General features: G+C 33.6%; 1 protein-coding gene across 2 annotated transcripts in view; it reads left to right on the top strand.

Annotated features, from left to right (window-relative positions):
• LOC115884257 (serine/threonine-protein kinase S6KL) overlaps positions 1-27,426 on the top strand; it is a 115,453-nt gene that overhangs the window by 86,166 nt on the left and 1,861 nt on the right. The window contains exons 8-9 of one of the 2 annotated variants that reach the window (XM_030902760.1): positions 18,646-18,843; positions 23,562-23,915. In XM_030902760.1, the coding sequence (XP_030758620.1) occupies positions 18,646-18,843; positions 23,562-23,678 (315 nt within the window). In that variant the 3' untranslated portion in view covers positions 23,679-23,915. Of the gene's footprint in view, positions 1-18,645; positions 18,844-23,561; positions 23,916-27,426 lie in introns of those variants that run through there. The other variant, XM_030902762.1, reaches the window with a different exon arrangement.

Below are 27,426 nucleotides of genomic sequence, written 5' to 3'. Positions count from 1 at the left end.
ACCAGGGACGTGCATATGGGTTATAACTGGAATATTTTTCTAAAAATGTACGCCACTGACTTTTTTTTCTCTTATTAGCGAAATAGTATAAGCAGTTTAATGCTGGTTAAAAGTCTGTCTCTTGATATTTTGTCGATTTCGGCCTTCTTAATGAGATAAACGCAATTTTATTAATTTGCCTTGATCCAAGTCAATATATAGCGACCAAAAAATATGAAAAAAAGTTCCTAGGTATAAACATGGATATGGAAATGCATAGTTTTATAGTTACAGGATGTTAAAACCTTTTAAAATTAGGTATTTTGTAATTATCTTTTTATCTATATTTATTTATTTTATTTGAAATTGCTTTAGGTTGGACTAATAGTAATAATAACTAATAGTAATAATATTGAATAACAAATTAGATAAAACATATAATTTATTAATTTTACTTTTATTATAATTTTATTAATTGTGATTAATACAATTGTGCGTTTATCTCATCAAGGAGGCCAACAAAAATTCAACAAAAAATCAAAAGATAACTTTTAATTGGCATTAAACGATTTATACGATTTTGATATCAAAAGAAAAAAGTCAGTGGCGCACAAGTTTTTTTTTTTGAAAAATATTCCAGTGATAACCCATATCTATGTCCCTGATGAATTTATCGACACTTTTTTAACATTAAATTATGTAGCACTTATAGTAACTTTTACCCTTAAAATTTTGTTCGAATCGTATAATCGTTCCCATCCAGCTTCGAACCGACGTGAACGAGCAGTGTATATCAATAGATTTTACACTATTGCCATGGAACAACAGCTCAACAGTTCCCAGACTATCACCCGTCCATGCACTCGCATCGTCTAACGTCGCTTAACTTCGGTCAACTTAAAATTCTACACGCTAGACCACTCTAATTAAATTTGTTTAGTACCCAAGTACGATTTTCTCGTTAACATTCAAACGTTAATTGGTTTGGTTTCCTACTTTGCGTGGACAAGATTCGATCTTGATTTCTCCCAGATTTAGCAGATTCTGAAAATTTGCCCTGGTTTGTTTCAACGGTATTTCCCCAACCAACAATCTTTCTTTGTATACAGGGTGTTCCAAATTGTAACAGGAAAACAGCATCCTTCAGGCAGTAAACTACACTATCGAATTATGCGTACTGCAAGAAATACGGATTAGAACAGGTTTCTTAAAAGGACATACGGCAGTCTTATTGTCAAAGAATAAAAAAAATAAAAATAAGATTCAAAAATATTTAAAAAAAATATTCATAAATATATTTAGTAAGTTTATAGTAAATATAGTAATAGCAAATATTAGACCAGTGATAAGAAGATCAAATTCGATTATCAAAATATAAGTCATTTACGGCGTAGAATGCCTTGTCTAGTAAATAAGATTTCAATGCTTTGCGAAATGAAGAAAATGATGTTATGGATTTGATTTCAAATGGCAGGTGATTGTGCATTTTTTTCGAGTTGTATAATATTGAACTTTTAACTAAATCTGAGAGGGGGGGGGGATAAAGATCTTGCTCCGCGTTCCTGAGTGGATAAGTGTGAGAAGGCCTTTCTTAAGAAGCTGATACATCCTTACCTATTAGGCACACGGATTCACAAAAATATAAATAAATAAACGAAGAGTTAATATTTTTAATTTTTTAAAAAAGTCCTTGCAATGAGTTCTGCTGTTTAGTCCCAGTGAATATCGAACAGCTCTCTTCTGGAGCTTCAAAATGCGGTCAAATTGAGTCGCACAACACGTACCCCAGAATGGAAGGGTCTATATATCTGAGGTGCGACTCAAAAAGTGCATAATAAACAGTTCTAGCCACTGACAAGTTAAGCTCCTTAGAAACAGATCTTAATGCAAAACAGGCAGAGCTCAATTTTTTCGACAAAGCCTCGATATGCATGTCCCATTTTAGAGAATTGTCTGCAACAAGCCCTAAGAATTTTACAGACTTTACGACGTCAATGGTGGTTTGTTAAGTACAAAAGGCTGCAGCGAGTTTTTATACGACAAAACTTTAGTTTTAGAAATGTTGAGACTCAGGAGGTTCGAATCGCACCAAGATTTAATTAATGGTGATTAAGTCATTTGATATAATCCTATGAAGTGCCGTGACGTCCTTGTTGCTCCAAGTGAAGCTAGTGTCAAAAAGACATATTTTACCACCGATGTTTATAATAGCAATGTCGTTAATAAAAAGAAGAAACAAAATAGGGCCTAGTACTGAGCCGTGAGGTACTCCACATTCTATTGGCTTGCTAGAAGACAACGTGGTATCCACCCTGACAGTTGACTTCTGTTGCTCAGATACGACCTAAACCATTCGAGAGATGTTCCTCTGAACACATAGTGTTGCAGTTTATTAATTAGGATCTTATGATTTACACAGTCGAACGCCTTAGAAAAATCACAGAAAATTGTTGCTGTAGAATGATGGTTATTTAGGCTGGAGTAAACTTTATTAAGGAGGGAAAACATAGCGTCATTTGTGGACTTGTTGCTAATAATATGTCACTACGTGGCTCTGGATCGCAAGCTACCCTTTCTATTTAGGAAAGGTAGGCTAGAATCTTCATCCTCTCAAGCACCTGCACTCCTGCACAAGTTGGTGCAGGATACAGGGATAGGAGACTGTTAAAAAGTAAGATTTTCTCCAATATGTGGAGCAAATGGTACGGCATACTCTTCTGATTGATGATACTGATAGTTCAGTCATTGGGGATCAAAAAAGTGGCCTGCTTGGAAAAAAGTCCGGAAGTTTTGAATCTTTGCATGTTTATAGGTTTTGGGGTCCCTAACTAAAATCCATAAAATGCACATATCCAGACTTGCCGCCGGCGCCGCCATCTTGCCAAGATGGCACCCAAAATCGGTATTTTGTAAATATCTCGAAAACTATGCGTTTTTGGGAAAAATTTGAAGAGAGCAAAATTAAAGAGAATAAAATTTACTACCAAAAAGGTTATATGAAAATTTTCGTTAAAGTCAACCGTTCCTGGAATTTTTACAATTTTGCGTAAAATATGATATACATAATATAGTCGATTTTCCGAAATTAAATGTTGATTAGTGTTAACTAAAACTAGTTTTAGTTTAGTTTCTTCAATTTTGTCATGAAACAGTGGCATATCATAAATTCGCTCATTAATTTGTGAATAATTAATTGTGCTGGACAGCATTCATTGCGAACTTATCACCAGGTTCAGCATTGGTCTGGTTGTACCAAAGATGCCGACGAATGGGGTTGGAAGAAAACAATAACAGGCATTACTCCAGTCACAACGTTGAAAGATCCAGCTCCAAAATCCCTGTTGGCATTTTTATCCTGTAAATGCATAACCAACAACTATGGTAAAGCCTGCGGATGCAGAAAAGCAGGATTAAAATGTTCAATGATTTGTGCATACTGCAATGGGAAATCCTGTGACAACGTCACTTAAGTGTCACTCGACGAATCCGATGAAGAGGGGTTGGACTTGCCTGTAGATATCCCTCTGGCGGCTGAAGATGAAGAGTTGGACGTTTTGAGAGACCACCCTGATGAGCCCAGCACAGCAGACACGATCGACTTTGACATCAATGAGCCAGATCCGTCGGCCTTGTGCAGATAAGTTAAAGTTTTTAATTTATAAACGCGCCATGTACAGTTGTACAAATATAGGAAGAGACTTGGGGATAGCATCGGTCGCGTGTTATTTTATATTTCTCACGTCTCTAGCTATACTTGTTAAGTTGTACTTTACCTCTTGGGTGGTGTGGAAACAAGTACACATTTTTAATAATTAAAATTAATTATTCATAAATTAATGAGCGAATTAATGATAGGCCACTGTTTTACGACAAAATTGAAGAAACTAAACTAAAACTAGTTTTAGTGAACCCTAATCAACATTTGATTTCGGAAAATCGACTATATATACATAATATATCATATTTTACGCAAAATTGTAAAATTTCCAGGGATTTTGTGCCTAAACGGTTGATTTTAGCGAAAAATTTCATAAAACCTTTTTTATAGTAAATTTTATTTTCTTTAATTTTGCTCTCTTCAAATTTTCGCGAAAAACACATAGTTTTCGAGATATTCTCAAAATACTGATTTTGGGCGCCATCTTGGCAAGATGGCGGCGCCTGCGGCAAGTCTGGAAATGTGCATTTTATGGATTTTAGTTAGGGACCCCAAAACCTGCAAAGTTGCAAAACTTCCGGACTTTTTTCCAAAAAAAAATCCCCAATGACTGAACTATGAAGTCATTGCATGTTCCGAACAATTCTTAGATTCATAAATAAAATAATGGTTTTCTTAAAAAAACTATAATAGCTAACCATAAAGCTTTTTATACCGAAAACCAGTTACTTGTGCAAGTTAATGTCACTTTATTATGACGAGAAGCGCCGCGGTCAGTGATTATTACGCGGAATTGGTACCCGCGAGGGCTTAGGAAACGCGGCTAAGTACATATTGGGTACCATCTACGTCTATAATTTCAACGGGTACGACTCGGTACCGTGTATAATTACGTTTATATTTAGAAGACGGCGTCTGAAAAACTTACTTGGTTTGCAAAAAAATTAACATTCGCGTCCAACGGCCGTCACTTCTTGTTCGTCTTCTTGTCTGCGGCTAATTTTAGAAGAGGAGAACAGTTAGTTCCGTAAGTTCGATGTGATTAGAGCGGCAACAGTGGACGGCAGAGCAAAACGGACACGTTTGATTGGATTAGAACATGATTGTTTGGTTTAGAAAAAGATGCATATCTCTTGTTTCCGATATATACATTCAACCCGCAAATTGGATAAAATTTTCTCACATTTATATTAATGTGAGGCAATATAGGCGATAATTTTTACTTAATAAAGGGTATAGCCTCCTCTACTGTTCATTACAGCCCTACATCGTCTCTCCATGCTCCTGATCAGGTTGTCGATCTCTTCTTGAGGTACAGCCTGCCACTCTGCATTCACGGCCCGAACCAGATCCCTACGAGTTTCACGAGGCATACCCATTCTCAAAATTCTTCTTTGGACCGCGTCCCATACGTGCTCGATGGGGTTGAGGTCAGGAGATTGTGCCGGCCAGGGTAAGATGTTTAATTGATGAGCATTGATAAACTCACTTCCCGCTCTGGCCGTATGAGGCCGTGCATTGTCATGCATGAGAATGAAGTTTCTCCCAAAATCATTGGCATGTGGTAACACGACAGGCTCAAGAATTAAAGCACGATATGTGATTCCTGTTAGAAACCTTTCAAGAAAAACGAGATCGGTTTTTCGGCCTAACTGGACTCCTCCCCAGACCATAACTGTTCCATCTTGATAAGGGTGCACTTCCTGAACATGATCCAACCGAATAAGATTTCCCGGTTCTCTCCATACCCTAAGACTTCTCGAATCCGGATGAATTCCAAAGCGTGACTCATCCTTGAAGAGAACATTGGCCCATTGTTCATTCGACCACTGTACATGATCTTGAGCCCACAAATATCGTACCTCTCGATTTCCTCTCGTTAAGGGTTGAGCTCTCCAGGGGCGTCTGCTCCTTAAGTTGACCTCTCTTAATCTATTGCGAACAGTGTCAGGACTAACGGTTACATTATGTGTTTTCTGGAGAATTAAACTAAGCTCTGGTGCTGTAAGAGTCGGTAGGCGTCGAGCATTTAATTGTAAAAAATGATCTTGCTGAGGGGTACTAATGCGATGTCGCCTTTTGTGCCTTTCGGCAACATCACCACTTTCACGGTAGCGTGCACTTAATCGCGATATTACACTTTGCGTTGTATTTAATGCTCTAGCTACGTCGATTTGGCGCATTCCAGCTTCAAGCATATCCATGCTCCTTAGTATTTCGTCTCTGTTAAGATTTCTACGCTCCATAATGTCGTTTAATACTAAACAGAGTTATTTGAATGAATTCTGGCCAGTTATCATAAAAACATAGCCAGTACAGGTTAAATTCGAACAACTGATGCTAGGTGCTTTTTATACATTTTACAAAAAATGCACAAACACTTCTGCAAATATCCCAAATTTAGAAATAACTAGTGTGACTACTTTGTTTCAATCGAAGTAGAAAGAATCGGCCTACAAATGTGTGGTTGTTTATTCAAAACATTTATTTTTAACTTTAATAAAATGATATCCCTAGATTTTTCCGGTGTGTGTATATACTCCTCGTTCCCCTGACTTATTAACATGCCAAGTCAAAACTGGTCTAAAACATGGAGGAATTTGATATTACTTATTATAATAATGTCGGGCTATTTATGTTCGGTTTGAAGGAATTCTCGCAATAATTTTAATGGCTATATTTAAATAATTATATTAAAAACTGAATATCTATCTTTTTATTGGCATTGCGGTCTCATGGGGTTATTAAAATATCTTTATTAAACCGATCGATGTCTAGAAAGTTCCCAGTTTGGAAAAAAATGCCAATAGTTAATTTTATTATGTTTTAAAAATCTAATGAGTTTTTTATCTCTAATACGTAAAAAAATCTGAATGAGTTTCAAAAAACATATATTTGGACTAAACTCTATTATACAGTGTGTCCAAGAAATAAGTGCAAGTATTTTAACTGGTAATATAGTTCAACCCCAGACATACGCCTATGAGATTTTTTTCGCGAAAAAAAAAGTTTAGTTTTTATTTAAAAAAAAATAATTTTTCGATAATATGGCAACATAGGTAGTAGATTACATTTAGAAGAAAGAAAATCCAGAAAAGATCCAGTGGTTCTGAAAATTTTGGCAAAAAATAATTTTTTTTTGGAAAGTAAAATAACTCCGTTATTTTGGACTTATTTGAAAAACGATAAAGAGAAAATATGTTTCTTTTATCGAGATCTACCACCCCTTAAATTACTTGCACTCATTTCTGGGACACACTGTACATTCACCGGCACGAAAATCGGGTATAGTCTATAAAATGAATAACTTTGAATTTTGACCGTTATTTTTTACCAATATGGCAAATACAAAATCCCTCTGTCAAAAAAGTTACTGATATTCTTTAAAATGAGTGCCTGAACGAATCAGATAGGTAACTCTTTTTACTTTTGTGAAATAGAAAAGGAAAATAATAAAACAAGTCACAGTCTTCTTGCAAAAATCAACACGAAATGTCATATTTGTCAAAAGTAAAATGTCATCAGCTTTTGGCATTTCTAAATATCAGACCAATGCAGTCTCTAATAGAACAGCCTCGGAACGAGATTTATGACGTCACGCTAGTTAGATACTACGGGTCAATAAATATGTTGTAGAATACATGGAAAACATAATTATTCCTCGTATTTTTGGTTTGTATTTTAAAAATGATACAGTTTACATGAAATATACATAATATACAGTTAATAAATACAATATATATACCTATTTATAGTAATAAATATTTTGGCAAATAAACTATGAACCATAAAAATGCAGCATATGTTTTACAATATACAAATAATGAATAGGTACATAAGATAATGGGTAAAATGTAAAATATATTTTAAATTTTGGGGTTTGAAAATCGATCTAATTTAACAAAAAACATTCAATATCTACTAATAGTGATGTATTATTATTTGCATTCACAAAACTTATATATCTTCATGTAAACTATATCATTTTAAATACAGGCCAGCACGAGGAATAATTATGTTTTCCATGTATTCTACAACATATTTATTAATCCATAGTATCTAACTAGCGTGACATCACAAATCTCGCTCCGGGGCTGTTCTATTAGAGACGGCATTGCGTCAGCATGGCCGCAAGTTGCTAACCTATTAAAATTAACACTAGAAAAGCCCGCGGAACAAAAATACAAACGATTGAACAATGTCTTCAAAGTCTCTCTCGGAATATTTCGACATGCTTCATTTCTCCTCTGCCGCAATTCTTGCAACGAACCTGGTTTTGTCTTGTAGACTATGGATTTAGTGTAACCCCACAAGGAAAGTCTAAAGGAGTGAGATCAGGTGACCTTGGCGGCCACTCGATTAGACCCCCTTCTGCCAATCCATTGCCTTGGATAATATTTATCCAACCGCCGCCTTGTGACAATAGAATAATGCGAAGGGGCTCCATCTTGCTGAAAGTGTATGAGGTCTTCATTAAGAGTTATAATAAATTTCTTTGTGTACCAGCTTTTTTTTCTCGCAATGGTTCATGGATACAAAAATAATTCATTCTATTGATTTTGACACGTTTTGACATTTTTGTTTTATTTTTAGGCTCTATTTTTTCGTTCTTTTTTATGACAGTCGTTCAGCATTTTTTATACGCTTTCCAAAAAGGTGTCACAAGTGGGGTGTTGCCATTTAAGATTTGCAAGTGAGTGGTGCCGCCTTAGGGGTAGGTCGGGGTGGTTCAAAAAATTCGTCATATGTATTCCCCCTCGATATTATAGAAACGGTATTTTTTATTTTTTTGATATCTTTTTTGGTTTAAAAATTATGCCATTGTAAGTTTTCAGTGGCCAACCCTGTATAAAACTTTAAAATACATGAAAATTTTAAGGTGCCTGTTTTTGGGACTTTGGTACGACTGATATAGGAGACGAAGAACTAACCTCTGTTAAACCGTCTCATATACTGGCTTTTGTCAAAGCCCTGAGACCGTACGATGATGTTAAGACCGGTAAAAACATTTACTTATAACTATCGACTTCCTAAGTACTTTTGAACGGATATCTTTTATTAATATGTAGCTAATCTTAAACAACTTATTAATCAGATTATTGAGTATTGGTTCTATTTATAGCAGTTAATGCAAAGTTAATTTTACGCGTACTAGTTCCCTCGGTACCATTACATTTTTTGCTCCTCTTCGCGTCAAAGGCAATTAAAATCAAGTAGACGAGAAATTCCCAATCATTTGCATAATTCATAATCAATCTCCATATTTTATATCAATTTATTTTACTGTAGTACAAAAGCAAAAAAAATAAAATATATTATTTAATATTTTGGTTTGTTTTGATGGTAACTAATCTAATTTTTTTCACTAGTCGGGGCACTTTTGTCGGGGCGAATAGCCACAGATTAGGGTAATATTAGATTGCCTAATTGCTAAAGACTACTGATATATGAATTTTCTTCGACATACAGTATAGTTTTTTCTCGTAATAATTCTGATTTATAATTCATTTGGTAAAGCCAATATTACTACTGCCACGAAACCGTCCCATCTATCCTTATAGTAGTTAGCAAAGTACTATATAATAAATATCACCCTGTACAGCCTAATAGACTTTTTAAGGAACTTAACTTATCAACCTCTAGAATAGCCTATTATGCCCTTTTTGAGTCACATCTTCGTTATGCCCTTCCATTCTGGGGTACTTGCTGCGCAACAAAATTTGATCGTATTTTCAGACTTCAAAAGAGAGCAGTTCGATATTTATTGGGACTGAACAGTAGAACTCACTGCCAGAATTTCTTTAATAATTTCAAAATACTGACTCTTTCTTCTTTGTTCATTTTTGAATTCGTTTGCTTAATCCGCAAGCACATATCTGCTATTCCCGAAAGGCCATCTCATAATTATCTACTTAGGAATGCGGAGCACGATCTTTATCTGCCAACCCCGAGCTCAGAACTAGTTAAAGGCTCAATACTGTACAATGCCAAAAAAATGTACAATCATCTGCCTTTGAATATCAAGTCGCTTTCATTCTTTCCCGCATTTCGCAAAGCTCTGAAATCATACTTACTGGAGAGAGCCCTATATGCGATAAACGACTTTTTTGTTGATGTTTAATCATGAACAATTTTGAAATTTTGATCGTCTCACACACTGGTCAAAGGTCAAGTATTATATTATTATAAAACTATATCTATTTACTGTATGTCTATACTAAGTATGTTCTCTTTGTAATTTTAATGACTTAATTTTTTTTAAATTGTATGATTTGTATTGTGTATTTTTTGTTGTTTGTATATTTTTTTTGTGCTTTTGTTTGTTTTGTGAGTGCTTTGTCGATGAAGCTGTTTTGGCTTTTTGCACAATAAAGCGTTGTTTGTTGTTGTTGTAGACTCTTAAATCCATTGCCAATAATAATCCATTCCACTTTTCATTTTTTATTATTTTTAACTACTCTACTTTGCCAATGAAATTAATTAGTAATCTTTTAACCATCTCCTCTTTATCTTCTTCTTCTTCGTCTTTTTGGTTGTTTTTCTGGCGCCTCTCCCATCGCTGTACACCCAGTACCACTTGGTACCGTAACCAAGTGAAGCTAATTCGAAAAAATCGCCGTCAGGGTATCTCGATTCATCAGCAGATCGAAAATGTTGTTTCCCGGCGCCATGCACGGCTTTTGACATAAACATGACGTACGCCAGTGGTTTTTTAATTGATTTCTTCGTACCGGTAATAAAAATGGCGATAAAGTAGTTTTCTTAGACGGTAAAATACATAGATGAGGTATTTAATCGTTATAGATTTTGTAGCCAACATAAACCACATTTCGTTAGTACAAAGTACAAACATACAAATTTAATTTAATTATACGTGGGTGTGTCTTAAATAAGTGCAAATATTTTTAGGGATAGTATATTTCGACTCCAAAAATACGATTATGAATTTTTTTGCGAATTTTTTTTTTGAAATTTGGAATTTTTTGAAAAAAATTTTGGAAATTCTTTTAGTTTTTAGTTAAAAAAACATAATTTCTTGATAATATGGCAACATAGGTAGTAGATTAAATTTACAAGAAAAAAAATACAGAAAAGATTCGGAGCGGTTCCCAAAATTTTATCAAAAAATATTTTTTTTCCAAATTTTCAAAGTAAAATAACTCGGTTATTTTGGATTTCTTTGAAAAAGGTAAAGAGAAAATAGGTTTCTTTTATAAGACCCACCCTGTATAAGCCATTGGCAAAGAGTTCTATGGAGGATTCAGTCTCTAAGTTATTATAGATACATTTTAATAAAACCTATTCTTAGAAACTTAAATTAATACTTAATATTAATTAATTTTAATACACAATTATATTAATAAATCTCTTTATCAGTTTTAACTCTGACTCAGTATTCTTAGTAGTAAGAACAATTTTAATCGTTTTCCTATGGACCAAGATGGTACCAACAAAAAATAAATAACCTAACAGTACCCCACATCTTCGGTCTTCTGTATTGTTGACCGTACATCGAAGATTCAAAGCCAATCGAGCGATTTTTTTTTTGAGCTATCAAACAACATCCTCAATTAACCTTACAACGTTGATCTGAATATAATTCGAACTCAGATCGATGGTCTAGATTAAGAAAACGATTAACAAACTTGAAACGTTATCGGTACGATTTGTGCTAATCCGTAGAGGTAGTTCCATACGGCGGAATTTGTCGTACGACCGAACCGTGTCAGCCAAATCTTGTTTGTTTCATTTTTGCAGGGTGTCCGGACTGTATTCCGGGAAATTCGGCAGCATATTCTGCAGATAAAAATAAATAAAAAAGTTTGTATAAGCACAGATTAGGTATACTATATGTATACAGATAAAAATCTTATCCCTAATTCGTGGTACGAAAATTGTTTTTATGACGATGTGCAAACGAATAAAATTTCCTGTGCGCAAAAATAAACTCGCGTAAAATAACAATAAACAGCGTAATAGAGAGATATCGCTAAACCGAATAGCGTGCATGGACGTTAATAAGACCAGGTGTTATTTCCTTTACGTGAGGTGGTATTAACTCTCTTCATTTATAGTTATTGGATCGGAAAGAATCCTGTTCGCGTCGCGTCCGTTGTTTAAACTTAACCTAACTTTGAATTTAAAACTTTGAAATTGTTTTGTTTACTAGGTATTTTAGAACTAAAGGGCTAAAGTGCTTATTTCCAGTGCTTTATTGTTCAACGTCTGCCAGTAGGTTTAGGGTAACAAGCAACCAATTCTCTTAGAAGGGCTAAGTCGTCATCTGCTGTAAACCTAAGCCTCTTTATAGGTTCTTTAATATTGGAAAAGAATCCATATTTTGGGTCATATTTATTTAATTAAAACTAATCCCAGTTACTTAAATATCAAATTACCTAATAAAACTAAAGTAATAATTTAAAACAATTCAAACATAACCTAAAATAAAAGATCTCGCCGGCCGGCCCCGGTTGTCAAATACCCGCACATGCCCATTTAGGCAATTTTAAACGTTATTTAGAAATAGCGCTTGGTGTAATTGATCCGCAAATTACGTCTGGCGGTACCGTTATTAGCGGGTGTTGCGTTAAAAATTGACTCGCGCATATCGTAACCATGATAAGGTACGCGTAAATACTGCATGACACTATTCGGTTTTCCGATATCTCTTTAATAACTGTGCCGGTCAGGCGCTGTGCACAATTTTAGAGGCCATAAGTGGGCGTGCTATGTGCGCACACTAGTAACCTAACTAGTGCCCGATTCCGAAAATTGGAACCACGAAAAACAATAAAGAAAAAACAAAGTTTATAATCTGTGACAGTACGTCTGCTGGATCTGTGTCTACGAAAGGAATGCGGACAAAAAACATTTAAGTAAACAACAATATATTTTATTCGTCGACTTGACAAGTACGTCACCGCAAATCGCTCCGCTCATTTTATTTGCTAATTTTTATTGATGAGACGCGTCGTCTTATTTTTTACGAAAAACATCGAGAGAATATCGTTTCCCCTCTCACGGATACCCCGTAGCTATAGAATGGACAGACGTACTGTATACAGGTAAGGACGAAAAGTTACTACTCTTCAAAACAGTTAAAACACATGTAAGTGGCGCCTGCTACAAATACGAGTCATATCATCAAAATCAAATTTCTCATGTCAAAAAACTCCCAGACACCAATTTTCATTCAAATATTGATGTTATAGTACGAGAGCTAGTAACGTCGGGAAAACAAGTATTTTAAGACGTCTGGCTCTTTGATATATCTTTTATTATGCTCTCTGGAACAGCATGCGGCCCGTCTGCATACACTACGGATCATAAACCCATAAACGCTATCCGTTCTGGTGATAAAAAAGCAAATATTTAATGCTTTGCTATCAGAATATAAACGAAAAAAAAAAATAAAAAAGTTGCACCCCAGCCGATATCGAACCACTGACCTTCGCTTCATAGGCGAAAGCTCTACGCGCTGAGCTAATTGAGACTTACTCGACTTTTATTTAATACTAGAATTTAAAGCGCTAAGTGAAAAATAGAGAATCTTCTTTGGATGCGCAGTAGTCAACGCAACGTGTATCGGCAGCCAGACGGGCCGCATGCTGTTCCAGAGAGCATAGTAAAAGATATATCAAAGAGCCAGCCGTCTTAAAATACTTTCTCGAAAACGTTGCTAGCTCTTAGACTATTACTTCAGAAATTATTTGGAAAAAATCGGAATAAAAATGAAACTTCCACACCCTGTATCATCGAAACTAAGCATTTTAGGACATACATTTATAGGAACTTTTTTATTTATTTTTACCTGCAGAATATGCTGCCAAAGTTTCCCGAATATAATTCGGACTATACCCTGTATATTGGTTACAAAACTTAATGTCGAGAGACAGTGTCTTGTTATGGAATGATCTAAGAATTTATAATCGAAAAAATTCGTAAACTTATAACGAAGATAGATGAAATTATATAGTAAAATTTGATTGATTACGACAAAACGCCGCGCGTCTTTAGGGTTTTTGATTTTGAAATACGGCCGCGGTGTGATTGAACGGTAATTGTATTCTCCTGAGATGTGTGGTCCTTGGAGCCGTTTCGCCAGTCATAGTAAATCATTAGGCGCGTTACGGTTCTTTTGCATACGGAATGTTCGGTTCGGCGGGGCCGTAGATTTTACGATTATAGGCTTTTGCCTTGTGCGTCCCGTTAAGCGCACCTGCGCGCAATATTGAAAACACAAAGATAACAGGTAAACACGCCGCGAGGAAATGGCCAGCCGCGCTAAACGATTCGAAATTGTCCTAACAACACACAGTTACGGAAAGAAATGCAGTTTATGCCGATAACTTATCTGGCAAATCAATAAAAGTCCAGTTAATATAGTCTATAAAACGAATAACTTTGAATTTTGACTGTTATTTTTTACCAACATGGCAAATATAAAATCCCTCTGTCCAAAAAGTTATTGATATTCTTGATATTCTTTAAAATGAGTGCCTGAACGAATCAGATAGGTAACTGTTTTTAATTTCGTGAAATCAGTGTTCCCAACTCTCAAAAATTTATCTCCCAAAAAATCTAAACACTCGCATCAAAAATCCCCAAAATATCCCTAAAAACCTAAAAAAATATCCCGAAAAAACCCTAAAATATAAATAATAATAAATAAACAATTTGTTGTGTTTTAAGTGGTTGACCTTGAAACGTCTGATCACAGCAATGTAGCCAACTGTTCGAAACTTTCCATTAAAGCAATATCAAACCTTCTTAAATCCAAACAACTAAAATCCCACAACTGTTCTCTCCAAGATTCGGTGATTAAAATAAATAAATTATTTTGTTTTATTGATACTTCCCTATTAATTTTCAAAAATAGCAGCAGCGGTCTTATCTCCTCTTTGGTAGCGGTAAAATTCCATTGAAATTTTATCCCTAAAAATGTCCCCAAAAAATTTTACTCCCTAAAAAAATCCCCATATAGATTTTTTCTCCCCAAATTTAGGGATAAAATCCCGGAGTTGGTAACACTGCGTGAAATAGAAAAGGAAAATAATAAAACAAGCGACAGTTCTTCCTCTTCTTGCAAAAATCAACACGAAATGTCATAATTGACAAAAGTTAAATGTCATCAACCTTTGACATTTTTAAATATCAGACCAATGCCGTCTCTAATAGAACAGCCTCGGAGCGAGATTTATGACGTCACGCTAGTTAGATATCACGGATTAATAAATATGTTGTAGAATACATAGCAGACATAATTATTCCTCGTACTTTTGGTTTGTATTTTAAAAATGATATAGTTTACATGAAATATACATAATATACAGTTAATAAATACAATATATATACCTATTTATAGTAAAAATACTTTGGCAAATAAACTATGAACCATACAAATACAGCAAATATTTACAATATAAAAATAATGAATAGGTACATAAGATAATGGGTAAAATGTAAAAAATATTTTAAATTTTGAGGTTTGAAAATCGATCTAATTTAACAAAAAACATTCAATATCTACTAATAGATGATCCGTATTATTATTTGCATTCACAAAATTTATATGTATATTTTGCAAGTATCAATGTTCGAAAAATTATATTTGCAAATAATACAATATCATAGAAAAAAGGCGTCAGCGATGGCTATGAAATAAAGATCGCTGTCATTTTATATGTAAAATTATTCTAAAATTTTTGATTTTCTTGGGATTTAGGTTCGGGAAAAACGCTGATTAAGTTTTTATTTGGGTTTTCATTATTTTTGTTGGTTTAAAAAAACGTTATAGCTAACGTTTATAGCATTCATCAGTGTTGTGTCATATGAAAAAAAATAGTCTTGAATATAATCCAAAAAATTACATATACGAGGAATAATTATGATTTCCATGTATTCTACAACATATTTAGTAATCCGTAGTATCTAACTAGCGTGACGTCATAAATCTCGCTCCGAGGCTGTTCTATTAGAGACGGCATTGCATCAGCATGGCCGCAAGTTGCTAACCTAATAAAATATACACTAGAAAAGCCCGCGGGAACTGTCAAATTCAAAGTTATTCGTTTCACAGACTATAACAGAGTCATCAAAAAAGATTTCAAATAATCTAAAAGTCTCTAAAGACGTCTACGGAATGAACAAAAAAAAATTGCCGCTGGCAAGTTTTTCGAGATCAATCTTTGGACGTCATCTACTAAAAATTCACGCTAAAACTTTTCATAACCACTACTGTCCATTCCAATACATCGATGTTTTGAAATGGACAAAAGCAACTTTTTTCAAACTTAGATATTACTCCCAATTACAATATTTCCAAAATAAATTTAATAATATATTTTAAAAGCATATTGATGAAGCTTTCAACCTATGTAGTTTTTAATTCATTTCATTTTCGATTAGTAATTAATATAACTCCTTTTAATAATATGTCCACTTCATAGCGGTTTTCCCCTACACAATACAAATAATACAATTCAAAAAAAATTAAGTCTTTAAAATTACAAAAAGAATATACATTGACAATTTTAGAACAGTACGCAGTAAATAGATCTAATTTTAAAGTTATAGAATATTAAATACTTGACCTTTGACCAGTGTGTGAGATGATCAAAGTTTTAAAATTCAAAATTGTTCGTAATTAAATATTAACAAAAAAGTCGTTTACCGCATATAGGGCTCTCTCCAGTAGGTATGATTTTAGAGCCTTGCGAAATGCGGGAAAGAATGAAAGCGATTTGATATTCAAAGGCAGATGATTGTTACGGAATCTCCGCACTCGTCTCGAGTCGGTAAAGATCAAAATGTCTACGTTTTGTTCGTATATTTTACGACAAGTTGTCGGGCAGGATGGCGTGTGCTGCCAACAGTAGGAGACTAGTGAAATCACACATGGTTAATAAAACTTATTCGCAACAACTAAACTTTTGTCTTTGTTGTACTTTTGTCCTTGCGGTGTGGACAATTTGTCTCAAGTTTGCCTTGTCAGAATTCCCCACTTTTTGTCGCAAGTTTGTCTTGTTTTTGTTTCAAAATAGTGTTTACTTTTTGTTGCCTTGGTCTGGACCCGGCATTAGACATGTTTCTAGTTTAATTCAGACCAAAAGATTTTTTTCAAGTTGATTGTAAACCAATCAATCGACTTCGTAACGCGATTGATCCGATTCCTAGAATTTTGATCCTATCTTCCATTAAATGTAATTACGCCCACTCCCAACAGGTCAAGCAAAAACTGGACTGTTTGCAGTGGCGTACAAAATTATATTAACCATACACATATTTATAAATATTATTTTTCCTACAACCATAGTCACGTATACAAGATTTTCTTACACAAAAAGTAAGACCAAGACCAAGAACTAAAAAGTAAGAAATTTGCGGTCTTGCATTTTTATTTGTTTTATATTTTTAGGGATAGTATATTTCGAGCCCAGAAACACGTTTATGAGGTTTTTCCGCGAAATTTTTTTTTGAAAATTTGGAATTTTTAAATTCTTAATTAAAAAACATAATATCTTCATAATATGGCAACATAGGTAGTAAATTACATTTACAAAAAAGAAAACCCAATTAAGATCCAGTGGTTCTCAAAATTTAAGCGAAAAATCAACTCTTTATAAATTTTCAAAGTAAAATTGGACTTATTTGAAAAACGGTAAAGAGGAAATATGTTTCTTTTATCGAAAACTACCAATCCTGAAAATATTTGCACTTATTTAAGACTCCCTCTGTATATTGAAAAATAAACATTTTAACCATACAAATATTGTTTCTTTCTTTAAAGCTTTAGATTACGTAAAGTACTATTTATTTAAAGATTTTCTATGTAGAAAGTACCTGTAGTAAAAATTTATTAAGTGCAAGACTTGCAGTAAGATCAATACCAAGACTGGACTCTGCAAAACCAAAACTACTTAATAGACTACAAGACAGGGAGGATACTCACCACTTATTATATTATAGACAGGTAGCCAACAAATCGCTAGAACGAAAATAGACCTGAACAGCTCGCAGAGGAACAGGCGATTCCAAGACCGAGGCCAAATCTTGGTCTTGGCATTTGGTCATCACTAAAGTAGCTTCATATTTAACAGACAGAAGATTTTGAGGTATCTCTAAACCCTCCTTTTTTGCCAGTTCTGTTGTCACGCCACTGGATTGTACTTGCTTCGAGATTCAGCTCTATCTTCGCCGTTACAAGAATCGGTCCAGCCTGATAGTTCTTCTCGTTAATTTCGCCTTGTAAAAATACTAGTCTATTTTACATACTACGCGGCATAATTGGATTTACTACAAGGATTTACATACGAAACGCTACGATAATTTATAATCGAAAAAAAAAACACTGAAAATATGCGCCTACGGCTGGTAAACACGTAGAAAATTATGTACGAGGCGATCAATTTTTCGTTGTTTGTTGTTTATTAACTTCGCATTCGGTTCACTAGTCTTGTAGAATAAAATCGTTCTAAAGATGTCCATAGACTAGTATTTACTTGCAGGTCATACATATATGACATACAGTAGCTAGGAGGACTTTCTTTTCTTTGCCTTTAACCTGTTTGTAATGCTAGTCTTAGCTCTTGTAAAGGGTTTTCTTGATCAAAAAGAATAACTACCCTTATTCATTCGATACAAATGTGTAGCTCATAAACGAATAGAGATAATGGGATAATTCAAAAAAGGAAATGTTAGGAATAAATCTAAGTTTACAGGAAAGTGTCTTTTATGTCAAAATGCCCGTCTCATTTTTTCCACGGGGTGTTTTGAATTTATTGCAAAAAACCACGTTTTGATTTACCCCGGTATAAATCAACCCAATCGAATAATATAACCCACTAAAATAATAAAAAATAATGCCAATAAATTTATCTTCATACTGATACCATAATCATAAAAATCAGATTACAAAATAAAAAGTTATGAAACATCAAACTTGGTCAAATTTTATTATATACAACAGTATATTGTTTATTAAACTATACTAGTTTTTTTATTTTCAGCTTCCATCTTTGACTATAAACCACGAAACATCGTCTTCCGTATTGAAATTGCCGGATAGAGAACTTTCAGAAACTCCTTCGAGGGATCTTTTGCTAAGATTACTAGAAGTTGACCCTACCAAACGACTGAAGTCAGTTAGAAAATTGGAAACTATAGCTTTTTACAAAGGATACAAATTAGAAGAAGTCAAAGATAAGGTAAAAAACAAGAATTTTTTTGAAACAACAGCTCATTCGTATTCAGTTGATGTAGGCAAAGATTGAACAAATCGTTCATTTGAAATTTGAACGAGTATTAAAAATAAATCGTGAAATGTTCGTTCCAATGACTAAAGAAAACAAGGACATGTAACGCCCATATACGGGCTGCAGCAGAAATTGTGATGTTAGACGCCATTTTTTTGGTTGTAACGAATGAGTCATCAGCGACAATTTTAGCGTCTTTGTCTAAACTTTATTACAATGGTGATTAGTTGTTTAGCTTTCAAGTGTAAAAGCCGCAGCGATAAGAAAGAGCCAGGAGTTACGGTTCATAGGTAAATAAACAGTCCACTCCACCTTTTTAGCGTTTTTTTATTGAATTCGTTAATTATGTTTCTGATGTTATACCGTGCTGGCAACTGTTACTTTTGGGTCGGCATTTACATGTGTGGAAGTAAATTCATAGGGATCTTATTAAGTCGGAGTGAGAGAAATGCGACCGATCGACGCTACGCGCGACGCACAGTGTAACGAAAACTAAAATAGTGGGACATTGGAATTTTTCTTCAGTTATCACTATTCTTGCTGACATTTTTTGACAGAAATTAAATAATACGACTAGGAATTTTTGCTACAGGGCGAAAAGAGTCAAAAAAATACGAAGTTTTATAAAAGGACTTTACAGGTATATTTTTTTAATTACGAAGAGTTTATAGCTCTTATGGACCAAAAACGTCATCAAATTACTGTCGAACAATCATTTATCTCCCGCTAATATGTCAAAACTCAATCAACATTCCTAAATATTCAAATAATCAGGGATAAATTAGATAAGACTGCAAAACTCAAAGAGAACGACACAAGTGGCAAATATCATTTAACAGTATTAAATAATATGATAATATGCGAAAAAAACGTATTCAACTTCAACAAAGGAAACCATAATATACACCTCACAAAAAATTTCACAACACTTATATTTTTCGTAGTATTTATTCTTGAAACGCTTCAAACATTTTTATGTGAAAAACTTAAATCTAAGGTCTGCCTGAGTTATGATATACCTTCCATTCCTTAACAAGTTGCTATTAATGCAAATAACTTTTGAGATTATTGTTAACCAAGAGAATTTAAGAATACTTTGCAGTTTTCCAAATTAATAAGTGATGCGATAATGTATGTGGGGTGTATATTCCAAAATAACATAATATGTAAGGCACAAAAATCATTCTCAATTTCTTCTCCATCCATATACAAGAGCTCTTTCGCTTCGGGAAACAAGTTTACTTTTTATTTTTAGAGTGCTTTGGTCGCAGATGTGAAAGTAGAGGATCTGAATATATCAATAAGTTGTGCAATATATCTTCAATAGTTTGGCACCAACAATGATGCAGCATTGAGGGTGGAGTGTTAAATACATCGAAGAAAATTTTGCCGGTTTGAAAAAATATTCTCTTGAGTAATTTTTCTTCAATGTTGAGATTTTATGAATAAGTAAACTGTCCCCCACCCCAATGTGAGGATGGTTCCTCGCCCCTAAAATAGCATTCAGTATGTTCATAGCAAGCGTATAGCTTTGTCAATAAAGAAATTATAGCACGAAAAATTACGGATAAAAACTACGGTCGAATCAATGGAAAATGTAATTATTGGCGAAGAATTTTTTTTTTCTTCCAGGTTCGGATCTAGGTGGATGAAATTTATATGTAACAGTATACTAGAAGGTTCACTCTATGATATTTTGTATATATAACCTTGCGCGGATGTAAGCGTTTTTTTGAAAGTCATAATAAACCTGTAGAAACTAGACTTGAAAAAAATTGGGACATTTTTTTCAGGTTTCTTGTTGGTAAAAGACCTCTTTTTACGGAAAAAATTGTTGGAATTGAACAACACAAGGAAACTTCTGAAAATAATAAATTTCATTGTATGAAATTTTTATACAGATTTGGTAAATTAAGGAAACCATAACTTTAACCCGCCATAACTCCCCGACTAAGAGGTCAACTCAAGAAATATCTCACATGGTGGGGCTCTGGGATGTCCTTTATCCATCTATATAAAAAACTTGATGAATTATTTTTTATGTTTTTTGGGCTAATGTCCGGCATTTCCCGATTTCGTTACACTGTGTGCTGTTGCGGCGTTGCCGATACGCCTTTCCCTATCAAGTAAAGTAAAATCACGATCGCAAACCGCTTATTTTTAAAAGACTTTTTTTCAAGAGATAACTAGATAAAATCATTAGACATGTTTCTGAGCATCTGAAATGGAATTATAAGGATATCGTTAGGGTGTCTTTTTTTTATAACGAGAAAACATACACATCACATAACTGTCACAAAGAAAATACAGCAGAAATATTAACAAAGTTCTTGAAAAAACTACAATCTATTATTTCTAATAGATTTCGAGATATCGATTTTTGAATTCAGAATTGTAATAGCGCGGCCACTATCGAACACCCACTCAATTCCACTTATTTTACCAAAATGCAAGTGTTTCTAGCTTGCACTTAAAAAAATCAAGCTATAGGAAAATTACAACGACTCGTTAATAAATAAACAAATTAAGTATCACGAGACGTAATTAAATCGTGAAGCTGACCGCATGACGTACACCTTTCCCTAGAACTTTAAGTACTGACAGACACAAAACACATACACAAGAAGAAGTGCGAGCGCCTTGCTAAATATTGGAAAGTGAAATTGACGTTTAAATTTGACACTGTTGACAAGTCTACTGCTACTAGCGCCCCCAATTTCGCTTGTAGGAACTACGGACTAGATTGTCACACATGGCGGAAAGTTTAAAAAAATAAAAAAATTTAATTCTTCATTTATTTTTAATTATGACATACATAAAAACACAAAAAATACACCATTTTTTACAAATATGTTTAATATCAATATCAAACATACAACAGAAATTAATTTCACCACAATAAATTAATAAAATTAAAAGAATAATGTTACAAGTAGATCAAGAGACAAAATTAATTATAACAAAACTGAAAAAAAATGGCGTCATAGATGGCTTAGAAATGAAGATATATATCATAATTTTGAAAGTAAAATTATATGGGAAATGTACATATGGGTATGGATCATCATTTTTAAGTCAACTGGACGATTATTTCAAACATACAAGCTGAGTTCGTTCATAGTGCTCTGCGAAATCTAGATAAACAAAGAATAATAAATTAAAAGTATTCCAGGGGAAACGAGAGGAAAAACCTGTATTGTCTCTGATATCTGTCAGGGTATTGTTGAAAGTGTCATCTTTTTGCTCGAAGTTTTCAGGTCGATCAAAAAGATGACATTTACAACAATACTTTGCTGTAACTTTCACAAATATCAGAGAGAGTACATACAGGTATTGCCTCTCTTTTCCTCTGGGATGCTTTATATCTGTTGTTCTTTGTTTATCTATATTTCTCAGAGCATAATGCCGAACACGACTACAGTATATAATAATTTCAATATCCGAAGTGGAAAGAAAAAAGATCACCTTTCTGTTTTGTACTATGGTCCCTTTCTTCCGATGGCTCATCTCGTTGATATTTAGGAAGGATAAATAGGAAGGAAAATATAAAATTCAATTTGATTTGATGATCCTTTTCTGTCACCTAAAATCAGGAGAACGACAATGAGCATGTTAAGATGAAAAAAAAATTATCAACACTTACCTACACGTTAGTCCGAGGAGTTTTATTAAAAACCTATATATTTGCCTAAATAATTTATGTATTAAATTTGCAAAGCAAAATGCAGCGTGTAAACAAAAGAAATAAAATGGCGACAAGTCAACGTCAACGACCCGACAAGGAGAAAAGTGGTGTTCGAATAACAAATTATGGGTCACCAAAAATTGTTTTTGTCTCCTTTCAACGCACACTTTAGAAAGAAAAAGAGATGAACTGGAATACTGAAAGAACGTCAAGGCTTTATCTGTCACTCTTGTCAATAATTTATCGGTAAGGAAGATTCCTAGAAAATCGCTTGTAGTCAAGTTTTCAACCATTGCCAGTTCTCCCATAAGAAGTGTCATCCACCTGGAGGTATTGATTGGGTCGACCGGTCAACTGCGACAAATCTGCTATAACCCCTTCCACGTCTCTTAGCGATGTGCACAGTTTCTCGGTTTATTTCATACGTTTGGCAACGTGTTTACTGTTCTCTCTTTGTTCAGTACATTATAAACGCATTGTACTCTTCTTACGTACGGAAATCTCGACCCAAAACTAATCTTTGCCAGCCCTTAGTATGTACTTGTTATGTGCTATACGTCGATACTAGTTTTGTACCTTTTGTTAACGTTTTAATAGGTTTTTTTAACGTCAAAACATTTATCAAAAAAATAAATATCTCTTCAAGCAACTAAGTTACGAAAAATATGTGCCACGGCACTGTTTGGTGCCATGGTAACAATTTGGTCTCGGGTGTTATTAGTCCTTGTATTCTTTAGTCATTGGTTCGTTCAACTGAATCGTGGCCAGCGCGGATCCATAAAATTTGAACTTACGAGTCGTAAGAAATGAATCGGACCACAAGGCGACTCGTTCGTTTCTACGGTTCGTTCGTTCAAAGAATCGTCAGAATTGATTTATAGGCGAAAGTGACCTGCTGGTAGTGAATAAGCTGTGGTTGAAACTTTATTGACACATTATCTTTATTTCGTAAATATTTTTTTATATTATTTTAATTGAATTTCAGTTGAAAGTTAAGCCTTTGTTGTTAAAATATTTTGGAGAAGATTACAGGAAAAATCTTGACGAATGTGACAACGGTATTTTCCAAAACTTTGACGAAACTTTTATTGAAGAAGATTGAATATAACTTTACCTAATTATATACAGAGTGTCTTTTAAATGGCTACACTTTGCTTGTGTAATGTGTAAATGACTAAAGGCGATAAAAATCAGGAGATAATGGTTTTAAAAAAAATACCATGATTATATGAAAAAATATGTTGTAACTCCAGATTATTTTCGTTACTTATGTATTTACACTTTATACAGGGTGGTCCAAACTATATTCCGGAAACTTCGGCAGCATATTTTACAGATAAAAATAAGTAAAAAACATCATTTAAATGTATGTCCTAAAATGCTTAGTTTCGGAGATACAGGGTGTAGAAGTTTCATTTTTAGAAACTGTTTTATCATAATTTTTTTGAAGAAAAATTTATGATTAATTTAAAAAAATTAAAAGTTCCCAAATATTTCATCTCAGTCAAATAACTATCTACTGAGCATGTTTATTTTTTGCCAATAATAACATGTACTGACTATCTCCATTCTAAATATCTTGAGAACGGTTGCTTGTAGCGATTTTTACCAAGATATATTTTTTTACGTAAAAAATCACGGAAATATATATTTTTTCACTTTGTAGTTTAATACACGTACATACGAAAAGTTATTACTCTTCAAATCAGTTAAAACACACGTAGGTGGTACCCCCAAACAAATAGAAGTCATATTGCATCAAAATCATATTTATTATTGTTACGGATTCCGTGGGTCCACTATTTAAACTCACGATAAAATACTTAACGAATTTATTTGTTTCACTCTGTACACAACTTATACTATTTACAACACAACTTATGCAACTACTATTACTCTCTGGGCCTGGTAAAGTTGACGTCGATGTTGATCGCCATATCTTCTGTCCAATGCAGCAACCAAGGTTTCGTATTCCTGCTGTTGGGCTGCAGGAATAGTTTGCAGCAGTTCCAGGGCAGGGCCGCGCAGCGCGATGACAAGTGCCGCTGCTTTCTCCTGGTCAGTCCATCCGTTGGCAGCGGCGGCTCTTCAAACTGACGGTGGTACATTGTCCATGTCGTTTGTCCATCATAGGTCGGGGCCTTAAGGTTCGCTGTTCCTTGAACGCCAGGTGTCTTTACTTGTACATTGGTCTTCTGTAGGTCCATCTCCAATCTTTCTATCTTTTGCTGAAGGCGTTCCTCAAGATCTTCTACGGCTTCTTGAAAGTGGTTCTGCTGTGCCTGGCAACGTACTTCCAACATTGCTTGTTGCTGTTCCCCCAAGCTTTTCTGAAGTCGAATTTCTTGATTTTCTAAAGTTTTCTTAAGACGGTCCTGATCTTCTTGTCTTTCTTTCTGGCGGCCGCGTTTCTATATCTTCTAAAATTTCCCTCCATTCATTTTTCTGACGAATTTCTAAATTACCCAGTATTTTCTCAAGCCGGTCCTGTTCTTCTTGTTTCTCTTTCTTTTGACGGGCTTCTAAACCTTCTAACATTTTCTCTTGATTTTCCATAAGTATTTTCTGTAGATGGTTTTGTTCCTCTTCTTTCTCTTTTCGCAACCTCTCTTGTTCTTCTGCCTTTTCTCTTCTCATATTCTCCATAAAATCGCCCAATAATTTGCTTTTACTTCCTCCATTTTCTTCGCCTGCTCCCCTTGTACCAACCATAAAAATACTCTAATTCGGTCTAAAAATCTTCCAATCCACTTAATTTCTTCTTAAAATCCTCTTGAATCCCACTTCTGACACCAATTGTTACGGATTCCGTGGGTCCACTATTTAAACTCACGATAAAATAACGAATTTATTTGTTTCACTCTGTACACAACTTATACTATTTACAACACAACTTATGCAACTACTATTACTCTAACGGTATTTCGCGGTATTTTCAAACTTCAGACTTAGACTTCAAACTTCAAACTTCAAACTTAAACTTTTCCAACTGTCAAAGCGCGGGCCTTATATACCCCCTGGCGGTTGTTTCTAGATTTTTTCTAAAGAATTCTATAATTTTCTTTACTTTCTGGCGAATGCGCCAGGTTCCTCAAGGCACGTTGCGATTTTTTAGCAGAATGCAGTAATGCAACCAGTAATACACCTTGACATTATGTTAAAAAACTCCCAGAGACCAATTTTCATCCAAATATTGACGTTACTTTAGAAATTATTTGGAAAAAATCGAAATAAAAATGAAACTTTTACACCCTATATCTCCTAAACTAAGCATTTTAGGATATACATTTATTTATATTGCTGCCGAAGTTTCCGGAATACAGTTCGCACCACCCTGTATATTATATCTTATGATAAAATATAATTATATAATATATATATATATATTATAATATATTATATTCTATAATTAAAATATGATGTATATTATAATATAAAGAAAATATGACGTTTCACAGACACACATTCCACCTAGTAACCTCAAGTTATAATGTTACAAATTATATATATATATATATATATATATATATATATATATATATATATATATATATATATATATATATATATATATATATATATATATATATACTATATATATATATATATATATATATATATATATATATATAAATTAATACTTAATAGCCTCTTTATCGGAAATATAAAAGTTTTTTATTGTTCCTTGACAAGAAGTTATATAAAACTTCGAAGAAAATCCGCCCAAACATATAAAATATATTTTTGGAATACCTAGTATTAAATAATTTAAGATATTAGCTATTGTTTAAATGATAAAATTATATTTTAATTTGTTGACATATTTTTTTAATAAAAAATAACGAAATATTATACGTATCTTTTAAATAAGATGTATATTAAATATATTTATATACTGTATGTTAGAATGAAAGCGTGGTATACAGTGTGTCCCCAGCTCGTCTTTACAAGAGAAAACACTTTTTTTATTATAAACATTTTTTCACTTTTAAAGACGATCAAGGGACATACTGTAGATACTCGTATATGTTGATAGAAAATTTTTTTTTCTTAAAATAAGTTTTCTTTCGACTGTTAAAAAACTAATCATCTTGTATAATAATGTACCCTATTAAAAAAAAACTAATACAAACATGAGAATTCCATGTGTATTATTATTTAGAATTTACATTCCTCAAATATTAATATATTTTCATAGCAAATTATTACGTACGTGAAGAAGATATCGTATTAATAATGACAGCAAAATTGACCGTTTCGTGCAATTAAAATAATTACTAGGTACACCTACCTAAACTAATATTTATATTGATTTTGTTTGTTAGTGCAAAAATATGCAATATTATATGCATGTTTTATGTTTATGTCATGACTGGTATTCTAAAATATATATTTATCAAGCAGGCACAGAGATTAAAATTATATCTTATAATTTTATAAAAAATAAACCAATATAGGCCTTTTTGACCCCATTTTTTTTCGATCGTATGGTACTTATTACATATATTATCTATCATCGAGCTTCATAAAAAGTATAAAGTTTCGTTACCTATACAAGTGTAAAAAGCAGGCATCCGCATTTATGTTTAAGCTACAACGGGAGCTCAATAAGTATTCTGTTTATAATTAAAACATATAGCCGGAGAGCTGGCGACATATTTAGAGAACATATTTTAGGCAAGTTAGAATAACAAAAAAAAATAAAGTTTAATAACTTGTGAACCCAGAATCCAAAGTCTGGCTGGGGGGTTGGGGGTATTTCGCTACTGCGCAACCCATAACATTTGCAAAAAAATAAATCCAAAAAACATTCTTTAGGCAACTTGAAATTTGTTTATTCTTAGATTTTA

The sequence above is a fragment of the Sitophilus oryzae genome, unplaced genomic scaffold (genome assembly GCF_002938485.1).
Source record: "Sitophilus oryzae breed Bouriz unplaced genomic scaffold, Soryzae_2.0 scaffold_227_pilon_pilon, whole genome shotgun sequence".
Taxonomy (NCBI): Eukaryota; Metazoa; Arthropoda; class Insecta; order Coleoptera; family Curculionidae; genus Sitophilus; species Sitophilus oryzae.
Note: the sequence above shows the minus strand (reverse complement) of the source record. Positions and strands in the feature narration are given on the sequence as shown.